At 49.5% G+C, this 11,454-nt stretch overlaps 1 protein-coding gene across 1 annotated transcript in view; it reads left to right on the top strand.

The window, feature by feature from the left end:
* LOC147095836 (zinc-binding protein A33-like) overlaps window positions 1-11,231 on the top strand; it is a 30,306-nt gene extending 19,075 nt beyond the window's left edge. The window contains exons 5-7 of the mRNA XM_085974840.1: window positions 4,919-4,941; window positions 6,433-6,548; window positions 7,355-11,231. Coding sequence (XP_085830966.1) covers window positions 4,919-4,941; window positions 6,433-6,548; window positions 7,355-7,896 — 681 coding nt within the window. The 3' untranslated portion in view covers window positions 7,897-11,231. The remainder of the gene's footprint in view (window positions 1-4,918; window positions 4,942-6,432; window positions 6,549-7,354) is intronic.
* Window positions 11,232-11,454: the final 223 nt, after the last annotated feature.

Raw genomic sequence — 11,454 nt, forward strand, 5'->3', positions numbered from 1 at the left:
GCGCTATATAAATACTTGTTGCGTGCGTGGGGCGCAGGGTGTGCATGGCTGAGGGGATGTGTATGTATGGGCGAGGTCTGGGACAGTCATTGCGAGTGAGAGGTGTCTGGGACAGTCATAAGAATATAAGAAATAGGAGAATGTGTAGGCCATACGGCCCCTGGAGCCTGCTCTGCCATTCAATAAGATCAGAGAATGGTTACAGCACAGAAGGAGCCCATTCGGCCCGTCGAGCCCGTGCCGGCTCTCTGCAGGAGCACCTCAGCTAGTCCCACTCCCCCGCCCTTTCTCCGTAGCCCTGCAAGTTTTTTTCCTTCAGGTACTTATCCAATTCCCTTCTGAAAACCACGATTGAGTCTGCCTCCACCACCCTTCAGGCACTGCATTCCAGATTCCAACCACTCACTGCGTAAAAAAGTTTTTCCTCATGTCGCCTTTGGTTCTTCTGCCAATCACCTTAAATCTGTGTCCTCTGGTTCTCGACCCTTCTGCCAATGGGAACGGTTTCTGTCTATCGACTCTGTCCAGACCCCTCATGATTTTGATGGCCGATCTTATACGTCAACTCCACTTTCCCACCCTTTCCCCATATCCCTTGATTGCCTTCAGTGATTCAGTCACTGTCCCTATTCTTTTTGGGTGTGTGTGTCTGGGATCATCATTCGGTTAGTGTCCCTATTCTGTGTATGTGGGACGCTGGGGCCAACTCTGGGATAGTCATTCAATTACTGTCCTCCCCTTCTCTGCGGTCTGGGATAGTCCTTCAGTTACTGTCTCTGCTCTGCTGACTTGCAGGGAAAAGGCTCAAGCTTTGCTCTTTTGGTTCAAGGTATCGCCAGAGCCGGTGGATCAAGCTACTGCCCTGTAACTCCCTGACAGTCGGCCTTTACCCTGTCCACAACATTCATTATATGTGACTAATTGAGGGCACATGTGCTCTGTGACAGTTTCAGACTGTTGCTAAATTCGGCTTGTGCCGCTTGTATAGGGACGAGGGCCTCTTCCCACTGCGTTGTGTGCATGGTGCCAGTCAGCCCGCAGAGAACAATCCCAACCAGTGTTTTTGCTCTGGTTGCTGCAACACACACACAGACCCTCGGCTTCTTTTCTCCGCTATCAGCTGTCTCCTTAAACCCCTCTCCCCGACCCCTCAACCCTCGCCTTCAATGTCCGGTGCAAGGGCTTCTTTGTCACTTAAGGTTGAGTTTATCCATTCAGCTGCCTCTGCTGCTTTCCCTCAGCCTTCCCCTTGCCCACCAACCCAGGCCTCTTCCCAACCTCCCGCTGCTCCAGCCTGAACCTGTGTCTCGCTCCAGTTTCTTTCCCATCTCCCCTCATGCATTCTCTGAATTCATCACAACTATGAGATTCACCTTCTGCTGCCTTGAGCCCATTCCCACTAAACTGCTGACCACCCGACAACCCTTCCTGGCCCCCATGCTGGTTGACATTGAAAATGGTTCCGTCTCCTCAAGCATTGTGTCCCCCTCCTTTCAAAACTACCGTCATTACCTCCTATCTCAAAAAAACACCCTTGTCCTTGCAAACTACCGGCCCATACTCTCAAATCTCCCTTTCCGCAAATAAGTCCTTAAATGTGTTGTTGCCTCTCAAAGCCATGTCCATCTTGTGCGCAACACCACCTTTGAGACTCTCCAATTGGGTTTGGCCCTTGCCACCACACTGAAATGGCCCTAATTAAAGTCACAAATGACATCCTCTGTGACTATGACCACGGTGCATTATCAGTCCTCCACCTGTCCCCACCTTTGACATGGTTGACCATACCATCCTTCTCCAATGCACCGCCTCTGTTGTCCAGCTCAGTGGGGTTAATCTTGCCTTTCAAATCATAGCCAGAGTATCTTCAGCAATGGCCCCTCTTCTCGCCCCTGCACTGTTGCTTCCGGAGTTCCCATAAGATCTGTCCTTGACCCTTCTTCTTTCTCATCTACATATTGCCCCTTGGCGACGTCATCCAAAGACATGGGGTCAATTTCCACATGTACGTTAACGACGCCCAACTCTTACCTCTCCACCATCTCGCTCAACCCCTCCACTGCCTCTGTTGTCAAACTGCTTGCCCAACATCAGTCTTGGGTGAGCTGCAATTTCCTCCATCCAAATACTGCTAAGACCAAAGTCATCACCTTCGTTCCCCAGCACAAACTCTGTACCATTGTCACTGATTCCATCCCCCCCCGGCCCCCTGGCCACTCTCGGGCTGAGCTAGACTGTTCGCAACCTCGGCATTCGACCCTGAGCTTCGTTTCCGACCCCCTGTTCTCTCCATCACACAGACTACCCACCTGCATCATAAGTATTGCGTCCAATTCTGGTCACCACACTTTAGGAAGGATGTGAAGGCCCTTGAGAGGGTTCAGAGGAGATTGACCAGAATGGTTCCGAGGATGGGGGATTTTAGCTACAAGGACAGGTTGGAGAAGCTGGATTTGTTTTCATTAGAGCAAAGGAGGTTGAGGGGTGATTTGATAGAGGTGGACAAGATTATGACGGGTTTGGATAGGCTAGACCGGGAAAGGTTGTTCCCACTAGTTCATGGTACAAGGACTAGAGGACACAGATTTAAGGTTTTGGGAAAGAGATACAGGGGGGATGTCAGGAAAAACTTTTTTACACAGCGAGTGGTGATGACCTGGAATTCGCTGCCGACGGAAGTGGTGGAAGCGGAGACACTCCATGTTTTCAAGGGGAGACTGGATAGGCACTCGAGGGGAATAAACTTGCAGGGCTACGGGGGTAGAGCGGGGGATGGGACTGACTCGATTGCTCCGCAGAGAGCCGGCACGGACTTGATGGGCCGAATGGCCTGCTTCTGTGCCATTCTGACTCTGACTCATCTGCTGCTGAAAACCTCATCCATGTCTTTGTCACCTTTGGCCTCAACTATTCTGAGGCTGGCCTCCCAACTTGCACCCTACATAGAGTTCAAACTGAATAGATTGGGCCGATACTCTCTGGAGTTTAGAAGAATGAGAGGTGATCTCATTGAAACATGCAAGATTCTGAGGGGGATTGACAGGGTAGATGCTGAGAGGTTGTTTCCCTGACTGGAGTGTCTAGAACTAGGGGGCATAGTCTCAGGGTGATTTAAGACTGAGATGAGGAGGAATTTCTGCACTGAGGGTTGTGAATCTTTGGAATTCTCTACCTGAAAGGGCTGTGAATGCTGAGTCTTGGAGTATACTTAAGGCTGAGAGAGATAGATTTTTGGACTTTCGATGAATCAAAGGTTATGGGGATCAGGCAGGTAAGTGGAGCTGAGGTCGAAGATCAGCCATGATCTTACTGAATGGCGGAGCAGGCTCGAAGGGCCGTATGGCCTACTCCTGCTCCTAATTCTTATGTTCTTAGAAATCCACCCTCCGTAGAGTTCAAATCATCCAGATCTCTGGTGCCCTTATTCTGAACTACGCCCTGTTCCACTCACCCATTACCCCCCTGTCCTCGCTGACCTATATTGACTCCCAGTCCCACAAACAACACACATTTAATATTCTCAATCTTTTGTTTAAATCGCTTCATGGCCTCACCCTGCTTTACGTCTGTAAACTCCTCCAGTCTTGTAACCCCCCTCCCCGGTCCAGAGCTCTCCATTCTCTGACTGTGGCATTGTGTGCAGCTCCTCGCCCCCACCATTGTCGGCCGTGCCTTGAGTGGCCTTCGCCCCATGCTCTGGGATTCCCTCGCTAAACCTCTCACGCTTTCCAACTGCCTCTCCTCCCTTAAGGCCCTCCTTAAAGACCACCTCTTCGAGAGCTTTTGGCCACTCCCTGCTAATATCCTCGTTCGGCTATCTTTACACCTCTGTTAAATGCCTTTTAGAACATAAGAACATAAGAAATAGGAGCAGGAGTCGGCCATTTGGCCCTTCGAGCCTATTCCACCATTCAATAAGATCATGGCTGATCTTCTACCTCATCTCCACTTTCCTGCACTATCCCCATATCCCTTAATATTCAAAAATCTATTGATCTGCTAAGCTGCTGGATCTCCAGCGCAGTCCGCTCATTGGCTTTTCAACAGAAATAACCGCCCATGCACATAAATTTGAATGGGCTGTGCAGCCAGTTAAAGGGACCGTGCATGGCGGGGGGGGGGGGGGGGGGGGTGGAAATTACAGGGAACATTGGTAACTAGATACATCACCAAAAAAAAACCCGTGGAGAGATTGGGAGAATTTTTTTATTTAATGCAGAGGGTTATCAGGACATTGGATGCCCTATCTGAAACGGTGGTGGAAGCAGAATCCTTAATAGCTTTTAAAAGGGAGAAAGTGGGTAAATATTTGAAAAAGATAAAGGGGAAAAAAAGTGACTTGCAATTAAATAGCGCCTTTCACAACCTCCGGATGTCCCCAAAGCGCTTTCAGAAGCCCCAGGGCACTTTTCGAAGTGTAGTCACTGTTGTTATAGGGAAAAGTGGCTGCTAATTTGTGCACAGCAAGCTCCCACAAACAGCAACGTGAGAAATGACCAGGTCATTTGTTGTTTTAGTGATAACTGGTTGAGTGCTGAATATTGGCCAGGCCGCTGGGGAGGACTGCCGTGCTCATCTTCATGCCACGGGACCTTTTACTGAGGGGGCAGGCGGGGCTCTCGGTTTAACGTCCCACCTGAAAGACAGCACCTCCAACCGTGCAGCGCTCCCTCGGCACTGCACTGGAGTGCTGGTCAGAAATCAAAAGGGTACAGGGAGAGGCTGTGCATTGGGTCAGGAAACCTCAATCTGTGCTGTAAAGGTCTACTGGGTGTGGTTAATGGCGATCGCACTGCATGTCCCTTGCTGATTAACTCATTAATATACACTCAATGGAGATCACTTATTTTATTCTTGATCGTAATCGTCAAATTGTGGCGATTATAACCTGATTTTTTTTTTCCCCCCTTCTCTTTAGGATATCAAACTGCTGCTGGACAGGTACGTGCCTTGAATACCTTCTGAACATGTGCTCCTGAGTTCCCATTGCTGGCTCCACTGGATAAATTCACAGCCCTGAGCCGCGCAGCCCATGGCGCTCCCGGGTTCGATCCCTGATCTGTGCCGAGTGGGTTGGGGTCGTGACCCCAGCGCTGTGGTTGGCCTGAGCACCTGAGAGTTGAGGAGGAGATTAATCAGTCCGGGTTCCCGCTCCCGGTCGCTACCCAGTAGCCCTGGCCGGGAAGCACACGTGGTGTCGGCCTTGGCTCAATTGGTACTCCAGCCTCTCGGTCAGAAGGATGTGTCCCACTCCAGAGACCTGCGCACAAAATCCAGGCCAACACTCCCAGTGCAGTGCTGAGGGAGAGCTGCAATGTCGGAGATGCCATCTTTCGGATGAGACGTTAAACCGAGGCCCCGTCTGCCCCCTCAGGTGGACGTAAAAGATCCCATGGCACGATTTCAAAGAACATAACATAAGAAATAGGAGCAGGAGTCAGCCATTTGGCCCTTTGAGCCTGCTGCACCATTCAATAAGATCATGGCTGATCTTCGACCTCATCTCCACTTTCCTGCACTATCCCCATATCCCTTGATGCGCTTAATATTCAAAAATCTATTGATCTCTGTCTTGAATATACTCACGACTGAGCCTCCACAGCCCTCTGGGGTGGAGAATTCCAAAGATTCACCACCCTCTGAGTGAGTGAAGAAATTTCTTCTCATCTCGATCCTAAATGGCCGACCCCTTATTCTGAGACTGTGACCCCTGGTTCTAGACTCCCCAGTCAGGGGAAACATCCTCCCTGCATCGACCCTGTCGAGCACTGTAAGAATTTTATACGTTTCAGTGAGATCACCTCTCATTCTTCTAAACTCCAGAGAATATAGGCCTAGTCTACTCAGTCTCTCCTCATAGGACAATCCCCCCCCATCCCAGGAACCAGCCTGGTGAACCTTCGTTGCACTCCCTCTCTGGCTGGTATATCCTTCCTTAGGTAAGAGACCAAAACTGTACACAATACTCGGAGTTCTATAATATTTATCCCTCAACCAAAACCTAAAAACAGATTATCACGTCATTATCTCATTGCTGTTTGTGGGATCTCACTGTGCGGAAATTGGCGGCCGTGTTTCATAATTTACAACGGTGACTACACTTTTTTTTTCTTTAAGTACTTAATTGGCGCTTTTGGACGTGTCCCGAGGTCGTGGAAGGCACTAATCCTTTTTCTCCTTAATAAGGACAGTCTCAGGCCTGGTCCGATGCTCTTAGCCTGGCACCCTGCCAACATTTCACTGTCTGAAGCTTGCACGTAACGAGTGGCCACTTGGGCATGGTGCCAGAGAGCTGCCCATCCCTGGGGAACCAGACCCCAGCAAGAGTCCCCAGATTCAGGAGAGGAGCGGAGCAATTTGGGGGATTTTGTTTTTGTAAAGCACTAAGTTGTCATACTTTGCTCTTGATGTTACTCCAGTTCTCCATTCCAGGTGTAAACAGGAGCATGCCAAACCAGCGGATGTTCCCACTGAGCTCTGTACTGACGCTATTGTCACGCCTTTCCGCTACGTTAAAATCTGGGACGAGCTTAAAGCATTTGTGCCAGGTACGTGACCAGCCTGTCTCCTGCATGCAGGCGGTGAGCTGTAACTGAATTTGTTACATAGTGGTTATAGTGAGCTGTGGCTAAGTGGGTAGCACACTCGTCTCTGAGTCAAAGTACGTGGGTTCAAGTCCCACTCCGGAGACTTGAGCACAAGATCTAGGCTGACTCTTCCCCAGTGCAGTGCTGAGGGAGCGCTGCACTGTCGGAGGTGCCATCTTTAAGATAAGACATTAAACCGAGGGCCCGTCTGCTTTCTCGGGTGGACGTAGAAGGCCCCGTGGCACTCTTGTGAAGACGAGCAAGGGAGTTCTCCCTGGTGTCTGGGCCAATATTTATCCCTCAACCAACTGAAAAGCAGAATATCTGTTCATGATCACATTACAGTTTGTGGGAACTTGCTGTACAAAAATTGGTGGCTGCATTACCCAGTGTCGCACGCACTGACTGAGCTCTGTAGTAATGGACTGAGTGTGTCTAGTAACTGAGGGTGTGTCTCCCAGTACTGCACACACACAGTGAGTGAGCTCTGTAGTAATGGACTGAGTGTGTCTAGTAACTGAGGGTGTGTCTCCCAGTACTGCACACACACAGTGAGTGAGCTCTGTAGTAATGGACTGTGAGTGTGTCCAGTAACTGAGGGTGTGTCTCCCAGTACTGCACACACAGTGAGTGAGCTCTGTAGTAATGGACTGTGAGTGTGTCTAGTAACTGAGGGTGTGTCTCCCAGTACTGCACACACACACTGAGCGAGCTCTGCAGTAAGGGAAAGTGAGTATCTCTACTAATTGAGGATCTGTGTCTTCCAGTTGAGGAGCTTCTGAAGCTGGACCCCAAGACAGCGCACCCACGGCTCGTCCTGTCCGAGGACCTCACCAGCGTGATTGAAGGCAAGAAACGTCGGGCGAACTCGCTCGTGCCCCATCGCTTCAACCATTGGCTCTGCGTCCTGGCCAGCAGCGGCTTCCTGTCGGGGCAGCACTACTGGGACGTGGAGCTGGGCAGCAACAACGCCTGCCTCATCGGGGTAACCAGTGCCTCCGCCAACCGCCTGACAACCAAACAGCTGACGCCGCAGGACGGGTACTGGGTGGTGGAGCTGCAGAATGGGGAGCTGGTCAACGTCGACGCGCCCGACACCCAGACCCTCGAACTCCGCATCAAGCCCGTGGTCATCCGCGTATACCTGAACTACGAAGAGGGGCGGCTGTCCTTCTACGACACCGACACCCAATGTTGTATCGACACCTTGCAGGCGAAGTTCACGGAGAAGCTATATCCCCTCTTCAAACCTCACAACAAGAAGGAAGGCAAATCAGTGCCACTGAGGCTGTGTAATCGGATAGGATGACAAGATTAATTTGCAGGGAAGGGTGGGGTGGGGTGGCGGGGGAAACTTGTGATGGTTCTTCTTGAAGGGAAAGTCCCTTCTGTTGAATTGTAACATTACCCTCAGGCAGATTAATGAACCCCAATCAGTATTTTTTCTGATGTACTGGCGGGGAATTTTCACTTCGGTGCTTCTGGTTCCCATCAGGATCTCGGGCTGATCAAATCTGCACCGTCACTCTGTTATCTTCCTATCACTAAATTTAAAGGTTGTGATCTCGCAGGTTGGGGGGTGGGTGTGAGAGAGAGGAGGGGGTGCGGAATTTCCCCGTGTGCGCACCAGGCACACGGAGGCGGGAAATCCCGGCCACTACGTAGAGCAGTGGTTTATAAAATTAGTTCCCTGCAGCTGTGGGGGTTGAGGGATCCAAAAAAAATAACAGCACAGGATCTGGGTTCCTCTGTGCGCCTGTTGTCTAGCGTTGGCCCCATGCTTCTGTGCCAGCGCCAGCAAGAGGTTTTCCGCGGGTGAGCGCACTGGTGTAGCAATCGCCCCCCACCTCTTGTGATGCCACGAGTGGAATTGGTGAGCCGTGACAGTGTCGGAATTCTCTGAGCACTGGCAGCAATGCAGATTTTACTTTCTGACCTCATGGACCCCAGACTGAAAACCACCACTGTACACAATTGGAGGGAGGGGGGACTTTTCTGAGGCCACGTGTCACCGGCGGAGCAGGGCCTTCTACGCAGCCCCTGATTTGATTATGGGGAAAAACGCAAGCGATGTACCCATGACCTCTCCGATAAACCGTCCGCAAAGTTCTGGCGGTGGCAGGGGCCTCGGGGCAGGTCAACCCCGCCCCCGGCCACCAGCTCCCATGTGTCCTTCCCCCCAAGCTCCATCTAACCTGAATCTTTAAAGCGTTAACACAGTAACAGAAGAGGAGATTTGCTAGAATGGAGTTTCCTTGATGTATGAAGCGAAGTATACTGCGGGCAGCAATAGAGGGCGCCCTGAGCTCACTTTTTAAGTAAATGGAAGGACCTTGAGTTAATCAGCTGAAGAATGCACACTCCCAAACTAGACTTTAGTGATGGTGGATGCAGGAGCCAAGTACAATTGGGTTGACGACAATGTGAAGACATAATTAATAATCTAATTATGTTTAGATCAGTTTTGCATTAGTTCTCCTCCTGTCCACTCCTGCAGAAAGCACTTTTTTCAAAGGCAACCCTCGGGTGAAAATAAGCACTAGACAAATAGGAGGGATTTACAGGGTGGTGTGCATTAGCTTAAAGCTTTTTACCTCTGGGTCCTGCGTTTTAAACGAGGGCAAGCTGATGGGATGAAGGCTTTTTCTGCCCATTTGGCAGATGCTTTGTGAAGTGCATCTGGCAGACCTGATTGGCCAATCTGTAGGTAATGGGCCTACATCACTCCGCTGAGGCCTGCAGGCCACAGGATGACTGGTGTGGGTAATGGGGAGGGGAGGGGGAGTGGTGATTGAAGAGTGACCCCCTGGTGGTGCTTTACTGAGATTTGAGGTGAAGTGCATTGTCAAGGCAGAGTGGAGGGAGCTTTAACCCTGTAAATAATTGTTTTATACTTGAAATGGGGGGAGTACCTGAAATGGGGAGAGTGCTCCATTCCCCAATATTAATATCCCTTGCCTTTATCCAGACGGGAGAAAATAATTATCAAAAGCTTTTTATGTCCCTACATAGTCAGTGCATTTGCTGGAAGTCTGAATGTGCCTTGATGACATTAGAGTCAGGAGATCAGAAGTCACTGCACAGACGGAGTCTTTGATGGTTCACTATCTACAGGTTGGTTCCAAACACTGGAGTTTGTGGGAGGTGGGTGGAGAATATTGAATGTAAGTAAGAAATTTAAAGTTATTGAAGTTTTGGTCAGCACTGGAAATTTGATCAAACATGTTGCTATTCAGAATGGTGATTTAATACATAAATCCATCTCGAGTTCGCTGCTTGTGTGTTAATACTTCTGTTACCGCTGGTGGTTAAGTAGAAGAAATAGTCATTCTGTTTCCACAGATGCATCAGAAGGAGAAAACTTCAACTGATGCTTGTTGTCCTGTTGAATAATTAACTTATTTTAAGCTCAATACCCATTGCAGTATTATAAGCAGCCAGTTTCAAAGAGAAATCGAGAAAGACTTGCATTTATAGAGCGCCTTTCACAACCTCAGGACGTCCCAAAATGCTTTACAGACATTGAAGTACATTCAAAGCCAGCCCTCCGACAGAGCTCTTTCTTCCTCGTACTCTCTTCTAACCCAGTTACGATTTTCTTCCTTGTGGAATTGTTCTGTTTTCTCCCCCCTTTCCTGAGTTATTCCCTCCACCAGGTATCTTCCTGAATAAAGCTTCCAGTCTCTTTATATAACCAAACCCGAAGAGATGCCTCAGTAATCTGGATGACTCTCCCACTTATTTATAATCCTCATCTACCCCCAAACTTCCCGGAAGGGACATCCCCATGGCAGTGTGGTTAGGATTGGGGCTCGCCAGTGGGTGCAGCCAACCTGTGCTGTGCCACAACACTACCGCCTCTGTGTGCAGGTAGTTACATTAGGTGGTATGAGCGAGACGCTACATTAACTTGAGTCTCAAGTGCAAAACAGTCAGAAACAATTCGGTATCTCCCTAGTTTTCGTAAAGCAGCTGTAATGTTGGGAGTTAATGGGTAGACTTGGGGTCCTGAATTGACCCGTTCTGCCTGAAAGCTGCTCAGCTGTCCGAGCACAGCCACTTCTGGACGTGTGAGAATTTGTGCTGCAAACTTTGCAAAGCGGTTTTCATGGTTGTTTTTTCCTGCGTTATGAAAATATTGATTGTAGAGACGGATGCGAAATGGCGCAAGGTGTCGTATCACAGAAGGATAGCATTGACCCAGCCGTGGACTGGGTAAAGACGTGGTGGAGGCAGCTACATGCCCCTTTTAAAGCAGCTTTCATTGCGATTGGTGGACTGCCAATCGTAGGTTTAGAATTGTGTGGCGCGAACCTACATCCGCAAGACTGAGGAGAGGAATATTTTTGATTGATAACACTACTGTGAAGCACTTTTGGACATTTTACTCCCTTAAAGGCACTTCATAAATGCAAGTTATTCAGCAGACACGCCAGACAGATACTGGGTCAGGCAAACTGAGGCAGCTGGTTAAAGACACTTTTTAACAATGGTGCGAGGAGGAAGTTTCAACGTACTCTGAACAGATGTACAGTCCCACCTGATATTGTAATAAACTCTCGATGAATGTCCGTTCCTTGTAGTTTTGAAGGGTTTCTTTGTAATGTTAAATAAAGTTTTCCTATCGAATGTAATTTATATTTCCCTCTGCGTCCGTTCATGTTTGTATTATGGCTGCCACTCCGAACCCCCCCCCCCCCCCCCACTTTGCTCCCACTTTTCCTTTTCAGCCGTCTCTGCTTTCTCTTCATCCCATCTGGCCATGCCCCTTTTCAATCCCTTCATGTGAACAATGCCCGAAGGGGAGAACCTTTCGACATACTGGCACTGACTGAATTATGATATGGTGGTGGACCTATGAAGGCTT

The sequence above is a fragment of the Somniosus microcephalus genome, unplaced genomic scaffold (assembly GCF_052327205.1).
Source record: "Somniosus microcephalus isolate GS21.2 unplaced genomic scaffold, FLI_Smic_1.0 unresolved_chr1, whole genome shotgun sequence".
NCBI classification, from domain to species: domain Eukaryota; kingdom Metazoa; phylum Chordata; class Chondrichthyes; order Squaliformes; family Somniosidae; genus Somniosus; species Somniosus microcephalus.